Genomic DNA, 23,345 nt, shown 5'->3' on the forward strand with positions numbered 1-23,345 from the left:
ATATTCTATAGTTTTGCAGGATGCTACCGTTGGTGGTAAGTGGATAAAGGATGCATAAGATCTCTCTGTATTACTTCTTACAACAGAATGTGAATCTATAATTATCTCAGAATTAAAAGTCTAATTTTGAAAAGATATCTTTAGGGAATCCATATGGTGCAGTTGTGAAACATAGACCTGAAAATAATTATGGTTAATACATTTAAGAATTTAGATGACAAACAGAATTTCAGCAGAGAACTATAAACTCTGAAAAATAATGAAATGGAGATCCCAGAGCTGAAAATGCATGAACTGAACTCATGAACTCAATAGATAAGTCTAGTAGCAGGTTAGACACACTTGAAGAAGGAATTGTGAACTCTATTAATAGAGATCTCAATAGAAATGAGCCAGAGCAAAAACTGAGGGAAAAGAATAGAAAGTGGTGTGGGCAGGGAGGGGGGAAAGCAAAAGATTAATGAGCAACGTGGTGAAAGGTCTAACAAGTAAGGAGCCCCAGAAGAGGAGAGAGTAAATAAGGCAGAAAGAGTATTTGAATTAACATCTGAAGATTTGCTCCCAACTATTGAAAGACATGAAGCCACAGATATAAGAATCTCAGGGAACACCGAGCATGAAAAATGCAAAGAAAACCACAACTAGGACTTTGACGATGAAAATCAAAGACAAAAAGAAAAATCTTCCAAGGTCCCACAGAAGAAAGATGCATTACTTTCCAAGGACCAGTGGCTGGAATAACAACTACCTTCTCAGTAGAAGGAATAATAAAGGAGGACAATAAAGTGATGATAGCTTCAAAGTGCTGAAATAACCCCGTTCTAGAATTCCCTATTCATTGAACAGTCTTCAAAAGTAAAGATGACATAAAGATGTGTTCAGACAAAGAAAAAAGAACATATTCATCACCAATGGTTTTGTTACCAACAGAGCTTCTCTGGAGGACAGACTAAAGGAAATTGTTTAAGAAAAGGGAAAATTGGGGCGCCTGGGTGGCTCAGTGGGTTAAGGCCTCTGCCTTCGGCTCGGGTCATGATCCCAGGGTCCTGGGATTGAGCCCCATATCGAGCTCTCTGCTCGGCGGGGAGCCTGCTTCTCCCTCTCTCCCTGCCTGCCTCTCTGCCTACTCGTGATCTCTGTCTGTCAAATAAATAAATAAAATCTTTAAAGAAAAAAAAAGGGAAAATGGTCCTGAGAGGAAGCATGGAAATTCACAACAGAAAGGGTAAGCATGTGATTAAATCTAAGTTAACACCAAGTGAAAAAAAAATAACAATTATCTCCTGTGAGGCTTAAAATTCATGATAACAACAGAATAAAAGGTGGGAAGAGGTAAATGCAGTTAAAATGTTCTAATTTCCTTGCATTGTCCTGGACATACTAAAAGTATTAATTTTATACTAGACTTTAATACCTCTAGGGCCAACATTTTATTTTCCTGGGTTATGCTAAAAGGGTTGTAAAAGAATGTGTAACTAACAAGTACAATAGAAGAAAAAATAGAATAATAAAAACAATTCAAAAGAAGGCTTAAAGGGAAAGAAAAAAGGAACACAAAAAGGGCAGAATAAGTAGAAAATGAATAGTGAGTTGACTGCTTTAAACCTAAATGTAATGGAAGTGGGTAATTACATTAAATATTAAAAGGGAACTAGACCAATAAAAATATGAATCTTGTCAAACTGGTATATGATAGGTTGAAATTTAAAAGATAGAAAAATATGTATTAACACAGCTTCATAATATATAAAGTAAAAATTGACAGAAACGAAAAGTAAATTTGACAAATCCACAGTTGTAATGGGATATTTGAACACACCTCTCTCAATAATTTATAAAGCTTGCACACAAAAGGTTCAGTATGAGTACAGAAAATTTGTACAAAATGATTAACAAACTTGACCTAACAGAGCAACTACAGAATAGATATTCCTTTCAATTACATGGGAAAAATTTACCCAAACTGGCCACAGGAGGTAGAAAAATGGTCCGCCAAAATATGTCTATATCCTGATCCCCAGAATCTGTAAATATGTTATATCACATGGCAAGGGGAAATAAGATTGCAGATGGCATTAAGGCTGCTAATCATATGACCAGAAGATAAAGGGATTAACTTGGATTATCTGGATGGACCCACTGTAATCACAAGATTTCTTAGACGTTAAAGGGAGGTTGAAGAGCCAGGGTCAGAGGAATACAGAAAGTCTCTAGAAGTAGGAAAAGGGAAAGAAACAGTCTTACCTATAGCCTCAGGCAGAATGCAGCCCTGGGAACACTTTGCTTTTAGCCCAGGGAGACCCATCGTGTCTGACTTCTGACTCCATAACTATAAGATAATAAATTTATGGGGTGTCTGGGTGGCTCAGTCAGTTAAGCACCCAACTCTTGATCTCAGCACAGGTCTTGATCTCAGGGTTGTGAGCTCATGCCCCACACTGGGCTCAGCACTGGGTGTGGAGCCTCCTTTAAAAAAAAAAGATAATAAATGTATGTTGTTTTAAGTCGCTATTTTTCCAATCTCTCTTACTCGCAGCTGATCCAATTGCTAACTGATTCTAGGGTGTCCCCATCAGCCATGTTGAACAGCAGGAGCAGGAGCAGTACATGAAATGGTAGAGCTGGAATATTGGCTGAATCTTGAGGATTGACAAGAGGTGAGTCTGAAGTAGGGTGAGATCCTATCCACTTCTGCGTACATTTATTCATGAAACATTTACTAAGCACCTACTCTCTGCTAGATCCTGTATGTAACACAGAGCTTTAGAGATCCATGGGACGAGGTTCTTGCTCTCCAAGAGCTCACAGGGGAAGACAGAGAACTAAACCATGGAGAAGAGCAAAGACAAGAGCAGGCACCAGAGGAGATGGGAGCACAGAGGTCTCTTCTGGCTGCCAGTGATGGAATCCCAGTGTGTACAATTTGGGCCAAATATGTATGGGCTCATATAGCCAAAAGGAGGAAGGCCAGAGAGAGAATGTGGCCAAGAGGATGTGTGAGCAAAGGCAAGGTGAGAAACAAGTTGGAGGGTGCGGAGGGCCAAGAGGGCTGGTGTAGCTGGGGTACAGAGCACGGGGGAAGGAGTAGCAAGAAGAGATGGAGGCACCCATAGGCCACACCATGGGGGAGCCTCAAACGACAGGTCATGGCCTCTGGATATCACCTGGCAGATTATGGGGAACTGAGGAGAAAAGGAAGGAGTTGTTAAAGAGGACACGTACTGTGTGCCAGATCCTGCACCGGGGAAGCCTGTGCGCACATTTCACAACCCCTCTTTAACCCCTTGTTAAAGAGAGGAATGCAGTGGTGAAATTTGGGGTTTAGACACATCACATTGACTGTGACTTGGATGATGGGTTGGAAAAGGGTAAGACTCTGAGAGTCCTTTTAGGAAGTTGTTGCAATAATACAGATGGGATCATACTGTACTGATCTCCATGCTGTACACATGGGGAGTTCCATGAAGATAGCCAGAAGGGGCTATAATCAGGACTTAGGAGTCAGAATCAGGAGGCTTTTGATTGACTTGAGGTGGGCGATGGCAGGGGGAAGTAAGTATGAAGGACATGATCTCTGGTTTCTGATGGAAGCAACTCGGTGCCATTTATGGAAATGGGGGATACAGGGAGAGCAAGTTGGAGGGAGACGATTAATTCAGTTTGGGGCACATTGACTTTGAAGGGCTTGTGGGACATTCTGGTGGAGATGGCCAGGAGCAGCTGGATATTTAGGTCTGGGGCTCCAGTGAGAAGCCTAATCTGGAGAGAGAAACACAAGAGCCATCAGAATCTAGGACATTGACAACAGAACCATGGGAGTAGATGAGATTCCCCAGAGGACAAGACTTAAGGCAGTAATTCTCAACAAGGTATGCATGGGGTGGCATAACTCCCTGGGAGGGTTTGGAATCACCAGAGGAGCTTTCCCAAAGCACCAACCTTCAATTTCAGTAAATACCCTAGGAAGTGTGACCAAGGGCAACTCTTGTCGATGAGTATGTGACCTGGGGTAGGAAGAAATTTGAGACCCTTGGTAAGAAGAAAACAGAATCAAGGTGGGCACAGAGAGCAAAGGAAAAAAGGAGCCAGAGAGGAAGAGAGGTTTGAGAAGATCCGGGAGAATGAGGTGCCCCAGATGACAGAGCAGTGACTCTCAACTATGAATGTGCACCAGGAGCACTTGTGATACGGATTCCTGCCTTTCACTGTTCTGATGCCATGGGGCCCTAGAATCCACACTGTAGAGTTCTGCAAGCACTATTTCCAAAGTAGAGAATTTCACGAAGACGGGTGTGGTGGACAGGCTGACACCCCCAGAGGGGATGGGTCCAGCAAGATAAAGATCTGTTGGATTCCACTCTTCAGGGGGTCACCGGTAACCATGGAAGAGGTAATTTCGGTGGTGGTAGCGTGGGTGTGGAAGCCAGATTGCAGTGGGCTGAAGACCGAATAGGAGGTGAGAAACAGAAGACGGCAAACGTAGACCCCTTTTAGAAGTTTGGATGAGAGGCGGAGGCGAGAGCTTCAGCCCCCTCAAAGGCCAACTTCCATCTCCCGGAGAAACTTGGCAAAGAGGATTAGGGAAATCTGGAGGCTGAGTCAGACATTCCATGGACCTTCAGAACGCACCAGGAAGGCAATTTGGGAATCGGCAAGGGCCGAGCATACCTCAATCTGCCAAATCACAAAACCAAACCCACTGTGCCCTCCTTCCGTCTACCCACTCCAAGTGAGTTCCACCATATTCACCGCCCAAGTGATCGTTCCGTGACTCATATCTGACTATCTCTCAAGTAGGGCACCTACTTGAAACTTTCCAACAGCTACTTTCCCCACTCTCACCCAAGAGAACACCAGGGAACACTCCCAGGGCCTACCAAGTCCCTGACCTTGGCATTCAAACCCCTTCTGACTCTGGTGATCGCTCCTTCCCTCAGCATCTTCACCTCCACCCTCTTCACTGTCATCTCCCACTGTACTACATTCACCCTGAACCCAGGCTTCATGGCATCACTGGCAGTTCCCCAGTGAACTGTGCTCTCCCGCCCTCATTAGCCTACTCAAGTACCACCTCCTCTGAAAGTTAGTTACTCCCTCCTTGGAGAGAACCAGCACCTTGCCCACACCTATACCAGAGTACAGGTAGAAAAAAAGTCTTCTTATATACTTGTACACGGCTGCCCCTCACTGGACTGTGTCTTCTCTGGAACCAAGAACCTCATCTTACTCTTCTCTGAATGACCAGCATCTGGCCAGGGCTAAGTTCCCAGAAAGTGCCAGTGATGGGGCACCTGGGTGGCTCAATGGGTTAAAGCCTCTGCCTTCAGCTTGGCTCTGATCTCAGGGTCCTGGGATGGAGCCCTGCATGGGGCTCTCTGCTCAGCGGGGAGCCTGCTTCCCTTCCTCTCTCTCTCTGCCTGTCTCTCTGCCTACTTGTGATCTCTGTCTGTCAAATAAATAAATAAAATCTTAAAAAAAAAAGTGCCAGTGAATGTGAAGTGGGGTTTCACCTGAAGTACCCATCATGATAAAGTAAATGTTGAAATTACGAAGTTACCCTTTGATCCACCAATCAAGTAATTGAATCTGCAGTTTCTTCTCTCTTTCCCCTTTCCCTTCTCCCTAGTTGTACTAATACTTTCGGATTAATTTTACCTCCTAAATGTAAGAAAGGGCAGGCTCTGGACAACTGTGTCTTTAAATTAGATGGTACAGCGTCTCGTATGGACTAGGAAGTCGTATGGGGGGAGTGCTACCGTGGAAAGAACACCTGGTTCCATCTCAGGGAATTTTTCTTTAATTCTTTCCTTTAACACGCTTCTTAACCTCTCTGAACCTTAGTGCAAATGGGGTTACGAATACCGTTACCTAAAAAAAATTGTGAGAATCCGGTGAAAGACTCCTTGCAAAGCCTAGTTTTTGTCACGCTAGCTGTTATTAGGCTTCTGAGATCCCAATAAAGTAGTATCTCAGTATCAGGACACCAACAAATTGCATTTGTAATTTCACATGGCCAAAAGATGCGCCCAAGGTAGCACCGCCCGTCCAAGTTCGTTTCTCTAAAACACGAACTTCTGTATCTCCGCCGGCTCCTCAGGCCCACTTAGGACGACTATAACTGAAGCTCCGCCTCCATAGCCTCTAGCCACGCCCCTTTCCGTACAAGGCTTACGTTGTAGGGGCCTTTAACATTGATTGACACTTTTATTAACCAATAAAAAGTGAAATTCCCGTCAACGTCCGGTGAGGGGGCAGGACTTCCTTGTTGTTGCTAAGACACTCTTGTTTCGCTCCTTGACAACCCTGGCGGGGGTGCGCTAGCTGCGGCCCCGGCTCCGGCCCCCGCGGGAGCAGGTGAGGCCCCGGGGCGCGGCGGGGAGCCGGGCGGGGAGGGCCGGCCCGAAGCGGGGCAGAGTGGCGTCGCGGGGCGGGTGGGGCCTCGGCCTCCATGGAGGCCCCACCTCAGTCTCCTGCCTGCTGGTCCTGGTCCCAGATCCTCCCAACCCCCACCCCCACACTTCGGGACCTGCGAACTCGGCCGTGACAGATTAGCGGTGCGACTCTGTGGGCTGCTCCTTCCCCCACACAGCCGAAGCCCCGTCCCGCTGCGCGGTCCCCCATCCTCCCCGACCCGGCTCCCCCCAGGACCTTGATCCTCGCCCCCCCAACCCCCGCCCCAAAACGCACGTTTCGCGGAGTAATTCCCCCCTCCCACGGCTGGACGGGTGGTCGCCACCGCATTGGCTCAGACCGCTTGACTTGGACAGTTGGTGACTTGCTAGAACTCCAGGCTGGTCAGCTCCTTCTTTGGGCCTCAGTTTCCCCATCTGTAAATAGAAGCTGGGCTTCGTAAATAGAAGGCCTCTTCGACTCTAAAGTTCTAGGATGTGATTCTTTGACCCAGCTGTCGGCTTCCCTAAGGATGTGCTACCCATCCTCAGTTACTAGGTGTAGTGAAAAGAACTTGGCAAACCCAATTTGGATTCCCAGTTATAGGACCTTAGCAAGTTATCTAACCTCCCTGGGCTCCAGGCTGAGTTTATATGAAATCAGGATACAATAGGGCATCTCCTTGGGGGAATTCTGAGGATAATAGGAATTGAAGTGTAAAGAACCCAGTCCAGTGTGAATTTAGTATTTATTATTTCACTTCCTTCGTGTCTTACTTCCCCTCTGAGAAGTGTCACCAGTGCCCTTAGTGTCAGCCGTCATTTCTTCATGTGACCCTCAAATCCAGATCTTCTGCTCTGATCTTTCTCCTGGGCTTCAGTGGTTAGGGATGCTTTGGGGCGGGGGTGAGGGTAGCCCGAGTTGTATTGCTGTGCTGGTTGGACTCAACAGCTTCCTTTCTGTGCCCAATGATCTGTGATTTGGTGATTGCCTCCTCCTCACAAGACACCTCTATCTGCATGTCTCACCAGCCACGTAAACTCAGTAGTTCCAAAATCAAACTGGCCCCCTTCTTTACCTGTCCATCCATTCTATGTGACTTGCCCCGTCTTTCTCAGTGACGAGGCCATCCTCTCACTCACTCGGCCACGCTCCTCACACTCAGGTGGTTGTCAGTTTCCTTTGATTCTGCCTCCTCGAGGACCTCCCATCTTCATTCCTGAAGCTGCCATCTTGGCTCAAGTCTTTAATGCCTGTCACCTGAGCCAGTGCTGTAGCTTCCAAGCTGGTGTTCCCTACCATTTGTCTTTTCTGTTTACCTAGCCCACCAGAATAATTGTCTGAAAACAATGCAATGTCACCAACCCCCAAGAGACCTCCAAAGGGGTTCTCGTTCCCCACTAAAAATATCCACACTTCTCAAGCCTAGGTTTTAGAGCCCTTCTGTACTTCCACAACCCACCCCCAACATTTTTCCCCAGCCTTCTTTCCCCCTTCTCCTGTGCCTCCTCTGTCCTCTAGCCAAACTGGACCATTGGACTGTCCCAGAAAATGCTTTGAGCTTACTGCTTGGATGTTACTGTGTTTGTTCATATCTCTGCCCCACCTTGTCCACTTGGCAGGATTCCCACTCAAATGCTGCCCCTGCCCCCAAGCTTTTCTTGCTATCCTCTCCCCCACCCCTGCCCCTTCCAGAACTCTCCTCCTCTCTCTGTCTCTGCATCTGCCTCGTGACAGGTACTGCTTTCTGCCATGAAGCATAGTTAGTTCCTGTGTATGTGTGTTGGTCTCTCCGATTGTAAGCTCCTTGAAAGCAGAAACTGTCTCTTGCTTATAGTGGAGTCGTTGAAAAGGCATAATCTTCAAGTCCTATACAGCTGAGGGACTCCTAGCTCCTTGGTTTGTTAGCTGGGTAGAAAGTCCCTTTCCTTTTCTCAGCTGTCATGGTCATGTCTAACAGTACCTATCTAACAGAGTTATTGGCGGCGGGGGCGGGGGCCGGACGGCAAATAAGATCCTGTATGGAGGCCGTCCATCCTGTTGCCTTGCTCAAGGTCAGTGTTCAATAAATATTGAATGGATTTGATAGGTCCTCTCCCTTCTCAGGGGGCCAAATGAAATGTAACTTAATCACAAGATAGATATCTGATGGGCTTCTGCCATGTGCCAGGCACTGGTCTTTGTGCTCTGGGGTGTCTACAGGAGAATAGATGAGGTTCTTCAGCCTCAGGGTGATGGATTGTCTGGACTCACGACACACGGCTAAGTCGTGACTGGTTGTGAGATGTCACAGGAATTAACAATTGTGAATGATAAAAAATATAGTAGGGCGCCTGGGTGGCTCAGTGGGGTTAAGCCTCTGCCCTCGGCTTATAGGTCATGATCTCAGGATCCTGGGATCGAGTCCCACATCGGGCTCTCTGCTCAGCAGGGAGCCTGCTTCCCCCCCTTCTCTCTCTCTGCCTGCCTACCTACTTGTGATCTCTCTCTGTCAAATAAATAAATAAAATCTTTACAAAAAACACAATAAGTCAGTGCTAACTCCCAATTTATTTCTGTAATAATGTCATCCTTAGTCCCTTACATTCAAATCTGTTCTCTCGAGTGGGAAGGAGGGGGTGGGAAACTGCATAACCCACTGTCTGTGGGAAGCGTCTGTTCTTGTGTAGAGTTAATAGCTGTGATGGTTATGACTTTTTGCTGTACTTTGTATCTTGACAAAAAATGTTTGGGATTTCATCCAAATTTGGTTATGTTGGTGAGGGGGTACCACGTGAATCAATATTGCTTATTATATCAGTTACACATAGAGAAAATGTCTTCATCTCTTCATCTCTCCATTTCCTTCTCTTCCTGCTTCCTTCCTTTGTCTTCCCTCCCTCCCCTTAGTCTAAGGCATAGCAAAAGTGTTCACTGGACCTCAGTAAAATGAGAAAAAATAAGGGCAGTGTTAAAAACACCACCAACAGCAGCAGCATCGTGTATGTGTGTGCGCGCATGCGCATACGCGCTCCTGCATTTGTAAAAGGTAAATGGCTTTTCTGAGGACTCTCCTTTTTTCTGCAAGCATCTCCTTCGAACTATTAAAATCTTCCTTTTTAGTAGATGATGTGTTTAATGCTCTTGCGTAGCATAATTAAAAAATGCAATCCTGCGTTTGCTTTCCCCTTTCTAGACTGATCTAGAAATGCAGATCTTCCATGTTGTTTCCTGACCGCACCATCATCTTGGGTGAATGGCCCCAGGCCCTTAGGGTCTTCTCTCTTCCTCTTGCCAGCTTTGCTCTGTGTTTGCCAGAAGGCAGAGGGTAGACGTGGCCCGGAAAGGCGGGAAGATGACCAAGGTACACAAGTGTGTATCCCGGATACAGCTGGAAGCAGGAGGTGTGCCTGGACCGGTGGCTGGACTGGGAGATGCTGAGAAGTGAAGCTATTTGCATTCCGTCTGTTTCCTACTTGCTTGTGACTGGGGAAATAGGCAGAGAAGGTAGAATTAGAAGATACGGGTTTGGATCCTGGCTCTGTCATTACTGGCTGTGTACCCTTGAGCCAGCCCCCAAACCTCTCTGAGCCCCCAGGTGCCTAATCTGAGAACGGGGAGTGGATGCTGCCCCCACGGGTTGTTGTGGGGTGAAATGATACATGAAGGAGAACACCCAGTGCACCCACACCACTAGCGCTGGCCCCAACTTGTTCTACAGAATTTCCTTGTGACTTTTGTTCATCTGTGCTAATACTGTGGTTTGCAGAGTGACAACTCAGTAAGTATTGGTTGGTTTGGCTGAATGTTTAGATGTTCCGTGAGCCCGCATAGAGGCAGAGAGAGAAGAAAGACTTCACAGGTCCCCTTCCAAGTGCACCAGTAACAAGAGCTGACATTTACTCTGGAATAGTCTGTGCTTCAGTCCCAATTTCTAGATGAGAAAACTAAGGCTTAGAGAGATAAACACTTGTCTAAGACATGCGATGTGAAATCGGACCTGCCCTTGGAGCCTACACCCAGCCACCGCTGTGTCCTGCTCTGTGTGTCTTCCCGTCTCTCGGATCCTGGTGGTGGTACCCAGAGGCACCCCAAGGGCCACAGGCCAGGAGTGTTCCCGGCATTGAATGGCTGGGGACACCCCCAGAGGACTGGCAGACACTTTGGGCCTTAGTTCTCCGAATCTTTCATGTCCCCCCCATCCCTCTCACATCCCCTAGCCCTCATCAGGATTCTTCTGAAATGCTTCAGAAGCAAAATAATACATAGCGACTGAGGTCAGTGTCACCAAAGAACAAGGCACAGACAGCAGGACAGGGGCACCGGCTGTTTCGAGGCGATGACAGGAAGAGCGCTGTCTGTGCCTCCTGTTGCCTGGGAGAAGCCTCGCGGCAGACACGAGCGAGGCTGGGTGAAGCTCACGGAGGCGCCCTGGGGCGGGGAGGGGACCAGGGGTCTGGAGAGAAGGCACAGCTGCTACGGGCTTGGTGCACCAGGACGTCTTGGGACTGGTACCCAGCAGATTCCAGACCCCTGGCTGTGGGCACGTGTGCATTATTAAAGGACTCTCTTTTAGGCCTGATGGGACTTCTTTCTGGCCTGGAGCTGTCAGGCACATACTCATTTGCATGGAAGATGGATAAGGTTATTAAAACCTCTGGGTCCGCTATTTTTGGTAGCGTTCTTCCAGCCGGGTTTCAAATCGCGGCGGAATGACTATAGCTGTACTGTAATGATACGGCATCATAAAAGATTCTCTTACTTTTCTGAATTTGGCAGCACATCATCTGTAACTGTTCCTTTTTATTCTGCAAGTCTCATCCCTTTTGGATCCCCAGAAGTACAGGTAGTGGTTAGGGAAAGCCATTTGCAATTGTGGTCCTTCATAAACGTGCTTGGATCGTGTTGATGAAGTTCCGGCTAATGGCCGGGCGGCGGTAAGAGCCGCGCTGTGAGAGTAGTTCGCAGAGCTCTGCCATTTCCAAATGCTCACAGGCCACTAATGGGTGCTCGTGTGCATCTCTGAGAACGAGAAGGTAGGTTGCTCCCATTTCACAGAGGAAGAGACCAAGGCTCAGGTTCAGTTACTTGCCCAAGGCTACAAAGCAAGGGAGAGAGCAGAATTCATTTTGGTTATAAAACAGGCATTCAGGCTTAAATACTCTGCCTCACGGTTCTCCACACCTCCCCGTCCCCCCACTGCCTCCAAAAAATACTGTGCCAGTGGCTTTCCCCCTTGGTTCCTGAAGAATGGACTTCGGTAATACCTCTGACCTATCTGGTAGTACCCATCAGGATTCTCGGATCCAGAGTCCAGCCGCCGCCGCCCTGGCCCTCCCCCAGGGCAGGCACATCCATACTCGCCTCTGGATTCCCTTCCAGGCCACTCCAGGCCCGCACTTGTGAGCCCCGAGGAGGCATTGGATCGAATTGAAATATTTAGGCAGAAGAGGCCCCAGCAGCTGCCGAGGACCCGGTGTTCAGCATTTGCAGCCGAAAATCTTGGGAGGTCAACAAACCTGAAAGCCCTTCACCTTTGATCATTGCTGCGGCCACCACTTCTGTCAAACCTGGATAATGTGGGGGTGGGGGTGGGCAAGCAATGGCCTTGGGGAAAGAAAGCCGGGCAGAGAGGATGGAGTTGGAGATGGGCCTTCATATTAAGGAGCAAAGACCCAACGATTCCCTGGATTTTGTGAAATAAGGAACACGAGCAGAAAGTACAATGAGGTGGTGCCTGGTCGTTGGCCAGCTTCTATGTAGAGACAAAAATTGCTAATATCTGAGCACTCCAGATGCGCAGACTTGATGAGAGGAGAGGAGCCGTCTGTCCACGGGGAAATCGGGTGGCGGAGTCGGTGGCAGGCTCCCAGCCTCGTGTGAGGGAGCCCACCAGATGGGGTGGTGCCGATGGCCTGTGAGGCATCCGAGGGAGGAAATGGTGGCCGTGGCCCGGAAAGGGGGCGCAGAAAGCTCGGCACTCAGCCATGCAAGGGTTGAGTTCACGTTAGAACCATGGTCACGGACAGGATGGACATCAAATGTGTACTTCACGGCTGGGGTCATAGGAGCCGTGCTGCTGGCAGCTGGCTGGAGGCGGGTTTCACGGGCACCTCCCAGGCGACAGCGCTGTGAGGAGGACGCGGGCCGGAGACCGGCCCGGAGTCAGACCCCAGCCCTGCTGCTCACTAGCTGAGACCTGGGGCCGACGACGGAATGGCTTCAGGCCTCCATTCGTGCAGGCCTCCCCACGGGGTCCCTGCAGCAGCGGGGCGCGAGGGACTGGAAGCCTAGCAGATGTCACCCATCGTCACTGCCTGTTAGTTACTCTGCGAGGCATCTTCCGGCTTGGTGGCTGTGCCATGACAACAAACCTATTTGGGACTGTGAGACGTGCTGGAGTAACGTTAGCGGGCTGTATCTGTCCAGCCTGGATGGTTAAATAGGGTTCATAGCACGGTGGTTTAGATGCGTTTAGATCAGTATTTCTTCTTCCCCCCGGCCCCCGAGGGGCAGGGGGAGAAGCAGACTCCCTGCCGAGCAAGGAGCCTGCCACGGGACTCGGGACTCGGGACTCGGTCCCAGGACCCTGGGATCATGGTCTGAGCTGAAAGCAGACACTTCACCAACTGAGCCCCCCCCCCAGGCGCCCCAGATCAGTACTTCTTCTGAGATGAAAAAGTTCTTTGAATTACAGGATAAATTGAATTGTAGAATAAAGAGAAACACCAGGATTTCTAGCAATGCTCCCAGACATTTAGGATCCAGGCTCTTCTCTTTAGGAAAAGTCCCATCTGTTATTATATAACTAGATTTGCAAAGAAAAAAAAATCCAAACATATGTATTAGGCTTTATCCCTCTCGGTTCATGTGCGCGCACGTTCTCTCATGTATGTGGCCATGTGCCGGGCCCTGTGTTAGCCGCTTTACATACATTGTCTCATCTGATCTCTTACAGCCCCAAGAGACAGATGTGACTTACCCCTGTGTTAGTGCCGAGGCATTGGAGGCCCAGGGCCACACTGCTGGTGACAAGTAGAACCAGCACTAATGCCCACGCCTTACACTTTCTGGACCAGCCGGCGGGAACAGGGAGACCTGGGCGGGGAGCCGGCCATGCCCAGGAGGACACAGATCATCTCTGCTCCTGTTCCTTCCATAAATCAGATTAAAAAGCTCGGAGAGGGGTGCCTATGGAAGGAGGTACTTGCTTGTCCGCAAGACCAGGACTGTCGATCTTGACCTTGACACTTAACTTTCTAACCACGTGTGTGGGGAAGCGAGGCCCACGTGCATCAGGCTTCCCGCAGTCTTGCTGCATTTGCTAATTGCCGGCTCAAGCTCCAGCCTCGGCCTGGCCCGCAGTCAGTATTTGTCTTGATAATGACAGTGTGGGCTTCTAGCAGCATACCAGTGTGTTCTTACCCGTCCCAGCAGCTCGTGTTGACTCATCCTCCCGTCTGCAGTCTTGCTGGCCATTTGGAAAAGGATGTGGAGGAGTTAAGACGGGGAGGTGTCACATTGTCAGTGAGACATTTCTAATTTGTGATGTATGGGTTTAAAGCCAACTCTCTCTCCTGGTTTTTCCTGTTTTCTACAGCACCCCTTGAGGAAAGACATTTTCTGCTCCCACCCAGTTGGCGGGGCCTGCTTCCTGAATCTCCCGGGTGTGTCTTAACTGCCAGTGCCAGCGCCTCCTGAAAGCCCCACTCTCTCCCTCCAGTGGTCACAGTGGAAGGATCATGGGAGAAACAGAAGGGAAGAAAGAGGAGGCTGATTATAAGCGACTGCAGACCTTCCCTCTGGTCAGGGTAAGCCACAGGGGAGGGAGGCAGGGCGGCCGGCAGGGCCCGCACAGCCTCGTAGTGAGACAAGGAGCTCGTTCCCCGCAGGACAGCAGGAGGAGGAAGTGAAGGGCTCTGTGGGCCCGGGTCCGGAGGTCTGGGGGTCAACCGCACTTCGTTCTGTCATCCATTCATTCATTCGACAAGTCTTCCCTTAGGCCCCCTACTATGTAGTCTAGGCACTGCAGTGAACAAGCCAGAGGCCTGAGTCACATGAAAGAGAGGCTTAAGGAACGTAACTCAGGTAATCAGTGCCGTAGAGAGAAATAAAGCAGGTGTATGGAGCTTAGTGGAGGGAGGTTAGCTTCTGGAAGGAGTTCTCTGATCTCTGACTTGAATAAAGCTGGGGAGATAGCCTTGCGGATGTCTGGGGAAGAGCATTCGAAGCAGGGGACACAGGCAGCACGGAAAACCCTAGTTGGGAGGGAGCTCAACGTTTCAGAGAAACAGAAAGATGGGAGTGCTGAGATGGATGACGGCACGTGGGGGCCAGAGTGACAGCAGTCCAGGCCTCACGGGCGGGCCAGCCACCCCGACAGACACCGTGACAAACGTGGATTCTATCCTGACTTCAAAGGCGAACAGTGGATGCTCTAAACCGAGGAGTAATGGGATCCGTTTGATGTTTTTAAAAGCTCACGCCAGCCTCGCAGGCAGGGATTTTAGGGAACAGAGTGGAAGCGGAGAGACCGGTGAGGGCGCCACTGCAGGGGCCCAGAGAGATGAGGGGTGGCTGGGTCCAGGTCATGGTGTGGAGGTGCACATGGTCGCACTCAGGACGGATCTTGAAGGTCGAGGCAGTAGAGGACACTGGCACCTTGGGTGGCCGGTACAAGGGCACGCGATAGTCAAGATAACTCCCAGGGTTGGCTTTTTCTGGAACTTAGGAGAGAAAATGGTGTCAGTTACCAAGAGAAGGAAGATGGAGGAAGGGTAGGCTTATGGGGAGAGTCGAGTTATCTTTTAGACATCGCAGGGAGCTGGTCAAGTAGACAGCTGGACGTCGGAGTCGAGACCCCGAAGGAGGTTGTAGCTGGGAATGAAAATGTGGGAACCCTCTGCATGTAGAAGAGAGACAGAGTCACAGGATGGGGTGGGAGATTGCTGGAGAAGAGAGAGGGGTGGAGATGAAGCCCAGGACTGTCCCGCAATCGGGGTGGTCAAGGGGAGATCCAGCAAAGTTGGCGAGAAAGAGCAACCATGGGAAGAAAAATCAGAACCATTGAGAGCAGCCGAGGTGTCTCTTCGGGCTTTCGGAGTGAGATCCAGCTGCATTCTGGGGCTGCTTCTAAATCGTTTTCCATAACCAGCCTCTCTCCTGCCCGGGCCAGGCTGCTTCCCCATGGCTGCTGGCTGGAACGCGGTGCTGATGGAGCTTCATGCCCTTGCGGAGGGGCTTGGGTGTGAGAGCCCGCTTGGTTCCACTGGATTCCACACCCCAAGTCTGGAGATGGGTCGCCTCTCTGGGCTGTCTCCAGGGCTGTGCTGGGGCAGCTCCCCAGTATCCGTGCCTTAAGCTTGGGACAGAGAGGCCCAGACCACAAGGCCAGGTCATGGGCTAAGCTTCTCTCTGTTTGTCCCCCTGCCCTGTCCCTAGCACTCGGACATGCCAGAGGAGATGCGAGTGGAGACCATGGAGCTATGTGTCACGGCCTGTGAGAAATTCTCCAACAACAACGAGGTATTGCCGTTGGTACAGGCGGCCTCTTGTGCCTTGGTGACCCCCCCTGGGTGAACAAGCGGCCCCCGTCCCCACATCCGGCTTCAGAGAGCCCTACTGGGACCTGGCTAGCGCCTTCCTTGGAAGGATTTGAAGCCCGAGGAAGGCCAGGAAGGGAAGGGTCTGGTGCTGTGTCCGGGCACTGGTCTGCTGGTCGCACCCAGCCCTGGAGGGCTCTCCGTGATGCCCCTGCCCATGTTTCCTGTCTCAGGCCAGTGTTTCTCTGCCCAGTAGACTACCTTTTCCCCTTGGCTCCATCCCAGTAGAGAACAGGGCCCGGCCAGGCATTCATTCATGTATCCATTCATCCACTCCGGAAAGATGTGAAACTCCATCTCGCGCGCCAGTCACTGTTCTAGGTGCTGGGGACACGGCCAGTAGGCATTGACGTAGGAACGTTGTTCGTCAGTCTGGTGATGACTGAGAAAGTGGCGTGGCAGCCGAGAGGAAGGCAGGCCCTGGCCGATGAGAGCCTGGGCTTTGGGCCAGCCAGGCCTAAGTTCAAATGCTGTCTCCAGCCCTTGCTGGCTCTTTAACCTTGGAAAAGCCATTTCTCATCTCACGCTCCAGTGTCCTGATCTGTAGTGGGGAGTCAGATGCTGTGTCCGTGCTGGGCGCTTGGGAGGATGTGTGTGCCGAGGGGGTGCGGGCCAAGCGCCTGGCACACTGGGGGGGGTGGGGGGTGGGGTCTCAGCACACACCTGGGCCTGGGACTCACCCTCCAAGGCTGGGTCCTCTGCCCTTCCCTAGACTTCTTCTCAAAAGAAGCTTCTTGAAAGAGCCAGCACAGAAAGGAGTGGGGGCTGTTGCCATCAGTGAGGGAAGCAGTCCAACTTCTCTTCCAGGAGCCCCTCAACCCCATTAGGGGAAAGCTTCTCTGTTCCCTGAAGACAAAGCTGGCAGCTCGCAATGCAGACAGATGCATACGGTGTGCGGAGTGCCGTCAGGTTGTCACTGCTCAGTGTGGTGTCCCCAGCGCAGCCTGCCGCTGCTGACACCAAAGACAAGCGCTAAGTGGCAGAGCCCAAACTCGGACCCATGGCTCTGTCTGTGCACCAGGGTCTGCTTCCCCTCCCTCTCCCGTGTCTTCTTGATGCTTGGGGTCATGTCTGTTCTTCTGTTCCGGCGTAATAGCCCCTGGCTGGGGGGTGTGCGTGGGGTGGGGCGGCAGTGTGGAAACCCTTCCTGAAGGTTCCAGGAGCAGGAGAACAACAGTAGGGTGACGGGCTCTTCTCTTGCCAAGATTCCCAGAGAGGGGACTGACCCGTGCCCCCCTCTCTCCCCACCTGATGAGCGTCCTCTTCACTCCAGAGCGCTGCCAAGATGATCAAGGAGACGATGGACAAGAAGTTCGGCTCCTCGTGGCACGTGGTCATCGGCGAGGGCTTTGGGCTGGAGATCACACATGAGGTGAAGAACCTGCTGTACCTGTACTTCGGGGGGGCCCTGGCCGTGTGTGTCTGGAAGTGCTCCTGACGCGGCCCCTCCCCAGCCCCCGGCCCCGCAGGGCCCAGTACTGCTGGCAGGTGTCACTGTCCTGGTCTTTATCGGCCATAGGCAGATGGCCCCAGGAGGAACCTGTCCGCTCATGGGACACTGGCAGCATCTCCCCTTGTCCTCTGGAGAAGTGATGCCCCCCGCCCCCCAGAAGCCCCTTCCCCGATCTGACCCCAGGCTGAACAAACCACTGCATCTCATGGGGCTGGTAGCACCCTAGTCCCCCGGCTTTGGCCTGAGGACCAAGCAGCCTTCCCTGGTCCTCTCCTCTCCCCACCCCCAGCTGCCAGGCTGTGAGCCTTTTGTACCTGCCTCCACCCCTGTACTTGCACTTGGTAGCCGGGGGCGGAGGGTGTGGACATCACTGAGCCTCTGCGAGGCTCCGGGGCCAGGAGTGCACTCGCCACGAGGCCTGTTTGCAGGGAATCCTGGCCTGCCGGCTACCGCTCATCAGGGACCGCATGCTAATTTGTACTTCTTATCTCTGCTGGGTTTTCTATATTCTTTTTTGAGCGTGGGGAGAAGGGTTTTAGTAGAAGGGTGAATCCTATTTTACACAGCGGTCTTATTTATATAAATGTCTTGGTTTTTACAATTAAAGTGACCAAAAATGGACCTTGATCTATAGCCTCTTGAGGTTTTGGGGGGATGGGCTCGGCGTCCCCAGGCCGTGGTGGGTCCCGGGAGCCCAGGGAGCCTTCGGGCTGAACAGCGAGGCTCCTGGGTCACAGGCTGTTGCTGGGGCCACGCGGACACTGACTGAGACTCCCTCGGTGGCCAGACTGAACTGCCATTGCCATAAAGACGTTTTCAGTATCACATGATGGAGTTTTTGTTCAAAGGTGTTCGTTCAGCGGCTGCTGAGGTCCAGGCCCCGGGGCCGGGGACACAGAGATGGAAAAGCCCCAGACCCCGCCGTCCGCACGTTCCCAGTCTCACGAGGTTCTGGAGGAACACTTGAACTCAGTTGTTTCAACCGGACAGGAAAAGTGATGTGATCGGAGCTAGGCCAGGGCCCTCCGGGAGGAGGAAGACGTGCCTCCACACCCAGCCCAGGGAGTGAGGGGGCCTCTGGCAGCCGAGGCCTGAGGCCTGAAAGTGACTCTTGAAGGCGGGGAAGGGGGAGCTCCCGTGGGGGAGGGGTTGTCCCAGGCCAGGAGGCAGTGGGAGTAAAGGCTCAGGCGGCAGAGTGATTTGAGCATGAGGGGAGCACACTGAGGGGCTGTGAAGCTCCTTCCGCTCAGGGGCTCTTCCCTCGATTCAAGTTCTCAGACCCTAAGATGCTGGGCGGAGCTGGGGCAGGCTGTCCTCCGCAGCCCTAGGTGCCCCCTGCCCACGGGGCCTTCCTGTGATGCCTCACCTGGGACACTGAGGCCTGGGAGTCTCCGCCCCCGGTCCAGCTGCGCCCTTCGCCCTTCCGAGGCTGAGGGCATTTGTCACCAGATGTGCCAGCAGGTGTGCTGGGCGGTGTGGTGCGCTCAGACAAAGACCGAGTTGGCTATCAGGTTGCTCGTGGCCATAAGTGCTTGCTGAGTCGGTGCCCTCGGGGTCCTGACCTGAGTGCAGTGGGGCAGACGAGAACTGGAAGTTGAGGTCCCCCCAAGGCTGACCCCAGGCCGGAAAGATTGGGGGCGCACAGAGAGGAGTGACAGGAGAGGCGGCGCCGAGGCCTGGAACAGCTGGGGTTTATTAAGCCGCCGCTTTGCGTCCGTTCTCGCCTCTCATCTGCCTCCGCGGCAGGGGGGCTGGCTCAGCCTGCGACCAAGGGGTGGGGGGCGGCATTCGGGAGCATGGGCCCTGAGGTCCACCCATCTGGCTCAGGCCTGGCCCTGCTTCCTAACCTCTCTGTGCCTCGGTTGTTTTGTCTGTAGAATGGGGATAAGAAGCACCAGCCTCCTGAGGCTGTTGGGAGTCTCGGGCCTGCGTCTGGAGCAGGAGACCCCCTGGGGCTGTGTGCGGTTCCTGTCTGCCCAGCTGACACCCAGCCCCTCGGGCCGGGGTAGAGACTCCGTGAGATCCGCCGTAAGCGGCTGGCCCTCGCGGGCATGTGATACAGGGGTGCTCCTCGGCTCCAGGCCGCGGGCCCGCTCCCCACTTGCCACCCCACTGCTGCTCCCACAGACGGCCTGGTCACTGTCGGGCCGGGTCTCAGGTGACCGGGCACTGCGGCAGCTGTGTCTCCCAGGGATGTCTTCCTTCTGCTCGCTGAGGCCAGCGCCAGCCGTGGTCACCCCGGCCTTCCTCGCAGGGCCCTCCCCACCCCCAGCCAGTGGTTCAGCAAGCATCTCCGGGCAGGGCTGAAGAGGAGAGGGACAGAAGAATGCACCGTCCTTGGCAGTGAATGGCTCGAGGTCTGTTGAGGGGGACAGACCCGGAACAGAAAAGCAGGATGCTTTGAAGTCATCCATGAGGAGGAGAGAGAGGTAGGGTTCACGGACATAGGGTGTTCAGGAAAGGGAGCAACTCACTGCCCAGAGCACGGGGAAAGCTTCCGGAGGAGGGGGCACTGAGCTTGGCCCTGGCATTTTCCAGGGGTGGGGAGGCAGGGGAAGGTGCCATTGGCTGGGGGAGCAGCGTGTAGCACACGGCCCGAGGACACCGCGGAGAGGCTCATGAGAGGGGGCATTTGGGCTGGAGTTGCCCAAAGGGCAGGAGGGGACGGGAACGCGCAGAAGGTGAGGGTTTGGCTGGGGTTGAGGAGGACGAAAATGCCGTCTGCTGAGTGTGTCCCACTTGGCAGGCACTGGGCTCCCTCCCACATAACCACGATGTCCTGTATCCTCGGCAGACCTCCCAGGTGGTAGTTAGTGTCCCCGTTTACAAATGAGGAACCTGAGGTTGGAAGGATGAGGTGTCTTGCCCCGGGTCCAGCGGGGAAGCCACGAGCCAGAACGCGAGCCTCGGCCTGCGGGCCTCCCCCATCCCTCCTTGTCTCTGTGCCGACTCCATTGTCTCTGTGCCTCCCCCATCCCTCCTTGTCTCTGTGCCGACTCCATTGTCTCTGTGGCGACTCCATTGTCTCTGTGCCGGCCTTCTGTGTGCCCCCCACCCGGCAGAGAGCTGGGTCCCCACTGTCTGTCAGGGCCTCAGTCCATCCACTGTCCAGCAGCTGGCGGCTTTCTCCCACTGGCCCCAGGCCTCCACCTGGCCCTCTGCTCAGACCAAACGGCCCCGGGCATTTGCTTAGCGGAAGCAAGACGCAGCCCCGCAGCCCCGCAGCCCCGCAGCCCCGTCTCTGCTGCCGGGAACAGTGGCTCACCCGCTCACACCTCCATCCCTGCTGCCAGGCCCAGCCAGAGTCCGGGTGGGAGACGCTGGCAGCCTTGTTGGGAGGCCGGCTGCCAGGGCTCCATCCCTCTGCCTGGGAGAGCCGTGAGTGGCGGCTGGGCCCCGTCAGGCAGAACGGAACCCCGGCCCCTGCCGCCTGCCCAGTGCGGCCGGCACAGCCTCCAGAACCACAGACCCTCCAGACTGGGGGTGCTGGGGGTCCATGGGGGGCACTGGGGCAGTCTCTTGGAGGAGATGAAGGGGAGGACTTGGTCTGGGGTCCCTGGCGACCACCACATGCCACTGCCAAGGGGACAGGCTGCCTTTGAAGCGCTCCGTGTGGCCTCAGGAGAAACCCGGTGAATATTTCATGTCCTCTTAGAAGGGAGGCCGAGAAGCTCCAGGAGCCCACTTAACCTACTTCCTGCCTCTCTGGAGAACAGGCAAGCAGGGGGGTGTCCCCTGGGGTTGTGGGGTCCCAGCGAAAACCAGTGCATCCCCCCCACCCCCACCCCCAAGCAGGGGCGACTGAGCCGGGAAGCAGGCTTCCAGCTCCTTAAAGAGAGAAGCGGGCAGCCAGAGTGCGCCCTGTGGACCCTCCCCCGGTTCAGGAGGGGGATTGTCAGGAGGGGGATCATCGCCCTGTTCTATTTTCCTTTTGTTCTTCTCATCTCGTATTTAAAGCAACCACCTCCCACTGCCAGCTGCTGTCTTCAATCCTTCGAAAGGGCCCACTAGGGGGTGGGGGGGTGGAAAGCAAGCACGCTCAGGAGGCGGGAGCTGAATTAGTATTAATAATATTCCCAAAACCACCAAGCATGCCAGGCACTTCCCTGAGCATTTTCCAGACTCGAGCTCATTTAATTCATCCACCCACTCTGAGGGGTACTGTCCACGCCCCTCCCTTCACATAGGCCACCGAGGCGCAGAGGGACGAAACTCCAGGTCACATGGGGTTGGGGAGGCAGAGCTGGGGTTCACCCGAGGCCTGGGACCCCAGAGCTCCCACATCGAAATCTCTCCAGCGGTCTGCCCACTGTCTCCTCGCCTGCACAGCAGGGCTCACGGCCCCTGCGCTGCCTCCTTCCCAGGACGACTGTCGGGCCCTAGGGAGATGTTGGCCACAGACATGGAAGTCCTTTCAAGTAGGAAGGGCCAGTCCAGGATTTGGGTCAGGGCGTGTCTGGGGTGCAGTCCTGCACCCCTGGGCCTCCTGGTCTCTGTAGGCATCGGCCCACAGCGCTGGAGTGTGAATGGCAGGGTAACCACGCATGTGCACATGTGCGTGTGTGTAACCACACTTCAGTGACCAAGGACCCCAAAGAGCTGGACTAGACACCCCCCCACCCTGAGCCACGGAAGACAGTCTCAGTGACAAGTGCCCGTGGGGGCTCCCCAGTTGCCCAAGCCCTCTCGGAACTGCGTCTGTCCTTCCAGCCTTAAAATGGCCCAGGGAAGTGGGGTCCCCGCCACCACCGGCAGTGGGGAAATGGCTTCGCAGGGAACTTGTGACACGCCGGCGGTGAGGACTGGCCTGGGCTCAGGTTTCCCTGTTGCACACCCACAGCCTGGGAGATGTGGTGAGATTGACAGGTTCTCCGGGACACCTTCCCCACTGCACCTTCCGGATCCCCCTTCTAGACCTTCACTCTGTGTCCCCAGTGCGCCACGTCTTGTGTCACGGTATCTACGTGCTAAACTTTATTGACTTGACGGCAGGGACTGTGTCTTCTCTCTCCAGCCCAGTGCCTGCTATGTATCGAAGATGCTTTGTGATGAGTGAGGGAGTGAAAGGATGGGTGGAGGGCTGGATGGACGGACAGATGGACAGGTGATGGGTAGATGGATAATAATGGATGGGGGGGTAGATGAATGAGCGATAAGTGGGGCTGATGGATGGGTGATGGATAGATGGGTGATGAGTGGATGGATGGACAGATGGATGGTGGATAATGGATGAGTGGAAAAGTCCTGAGAACCTGAGAGCAGCAGGCACACGAGGCGGGCATATCAGCTATGACTGAGTCAGGGGCTGAACCTTGTCCCTTGAGTTCTGATACCCTCTGCCAAATTTTCAGACCCCTCAAGGGAGGCCTCAGGTTGGTTTGGGACTCACAAAGTCACTCCCCTTTGGCCTGGTTCCTAAGAGACATGTAAAATCCAGAAGCAGCGTGAGTGGATTCCCATGGGTAGAAGAGCATTGCAAAGCAGGAAGGGGGTGCTGGGTTTGCAGTTAGATCTGAAAACCAGTGCTGGCTCCACCACTTGAAGGCTACGTGGCCTGGAGTGAGTCCTTTCATCTCCTGAAATTTCATCTTCATTCTCGTGTGTAAAATGGGGAGAAGTCCTTGCCCTCCTACCCAGAGGTCACTGTCACTGGGAGAATGGAGGATATGGAGCCGCAATTGAAATGGGGGGGGGGGTCACAGGGTAGCTACTGTCATCAAAGCCTCTGCTAGAGGGTTGTCATTGGCAAGTGCAATGACAGCTTGGCTCCTACACGTACCTGGGTTGGCCTTTGATGACCACTTTCAGCCTCGCCTGCCATCCTAGTGGTCTTTCCAACTGTTGCTCAGCAAATATTTGACGAGCTCTGGGGAAGTGCTGGGCCCTGGGCAAAGGACATGGGCGCCCACTCTGGTCCCTGA

The 23,345-nt window shown here is 53.1% G+C and overlaps 1 protein-coding gene across 1 annotated transcript; it reads left to right on the top strand.

Annotated features, from left to right (window-relative positions):
- Window positions 1-6,245: 6,245 nt before the first annotated feature.
- DNAL4 (dynein axonemal light chain 4) lies at window positions 6,246-18,050 on the top strand. The gene is made up of 4 exons (XM_080812452.1): window positions 6,246-6,354; window positions 13,970-14,180; window positions 15,811-15,894; window positions 17,245-18,050. Exons 2-4 carry the CDS (start codon window positions 14,112-14,114, stop codon window positions 17,407-17,409), a joined length of 318 nt encoding a protein of 105 aa, XP_080668578.1. The 5' UTR covers window positions 6,246-6,354; window positions 13,970-14,111; the 3' UTR covers window positions 17,410-18,050.
- Window positions 18,051-23,345: the final 5,295 nt, after the last annotated feature.

The sequence above is a fragment of the Martes martes genome, assembly GCF_963455335.1.
Source record: "Martes martes genome assembly, chromosome: 8".
Taxonomy (NCBI): Eukaryota; Metazoa; Chordata; class Mammalia; order Carnivora; family Mustelidae; genus Martes; species Martes martes.

What these genes read in the sequence shown, in the direction of transcription:
- DNAL4 (XM_080812452.1), top strand. Translation starts at nt 14,112, where the DNA reads ATGGGAGAAACAGAAGGGAAGAAAGAGGAGGCTGATTATAAGCGACTG. An exon ending in AGACCTTCCCTCTGGTCAGG is followed by an intron (nt 14,181 to 15,810) that starts GTAAGCCACAGG and finishes CCCTGTCCCTAG; the next exon opens with CACTCGGACATGCCAGAGGA. An exon ending in AATTCTCCAACAACAACGAG is followed by an intron (nt 15,895 to 17,244) that starts GTATTGCCGTTG and finishes TCTTCACTCCAG; the next exon opens with AGCGCTGCCAAGATGATCAA.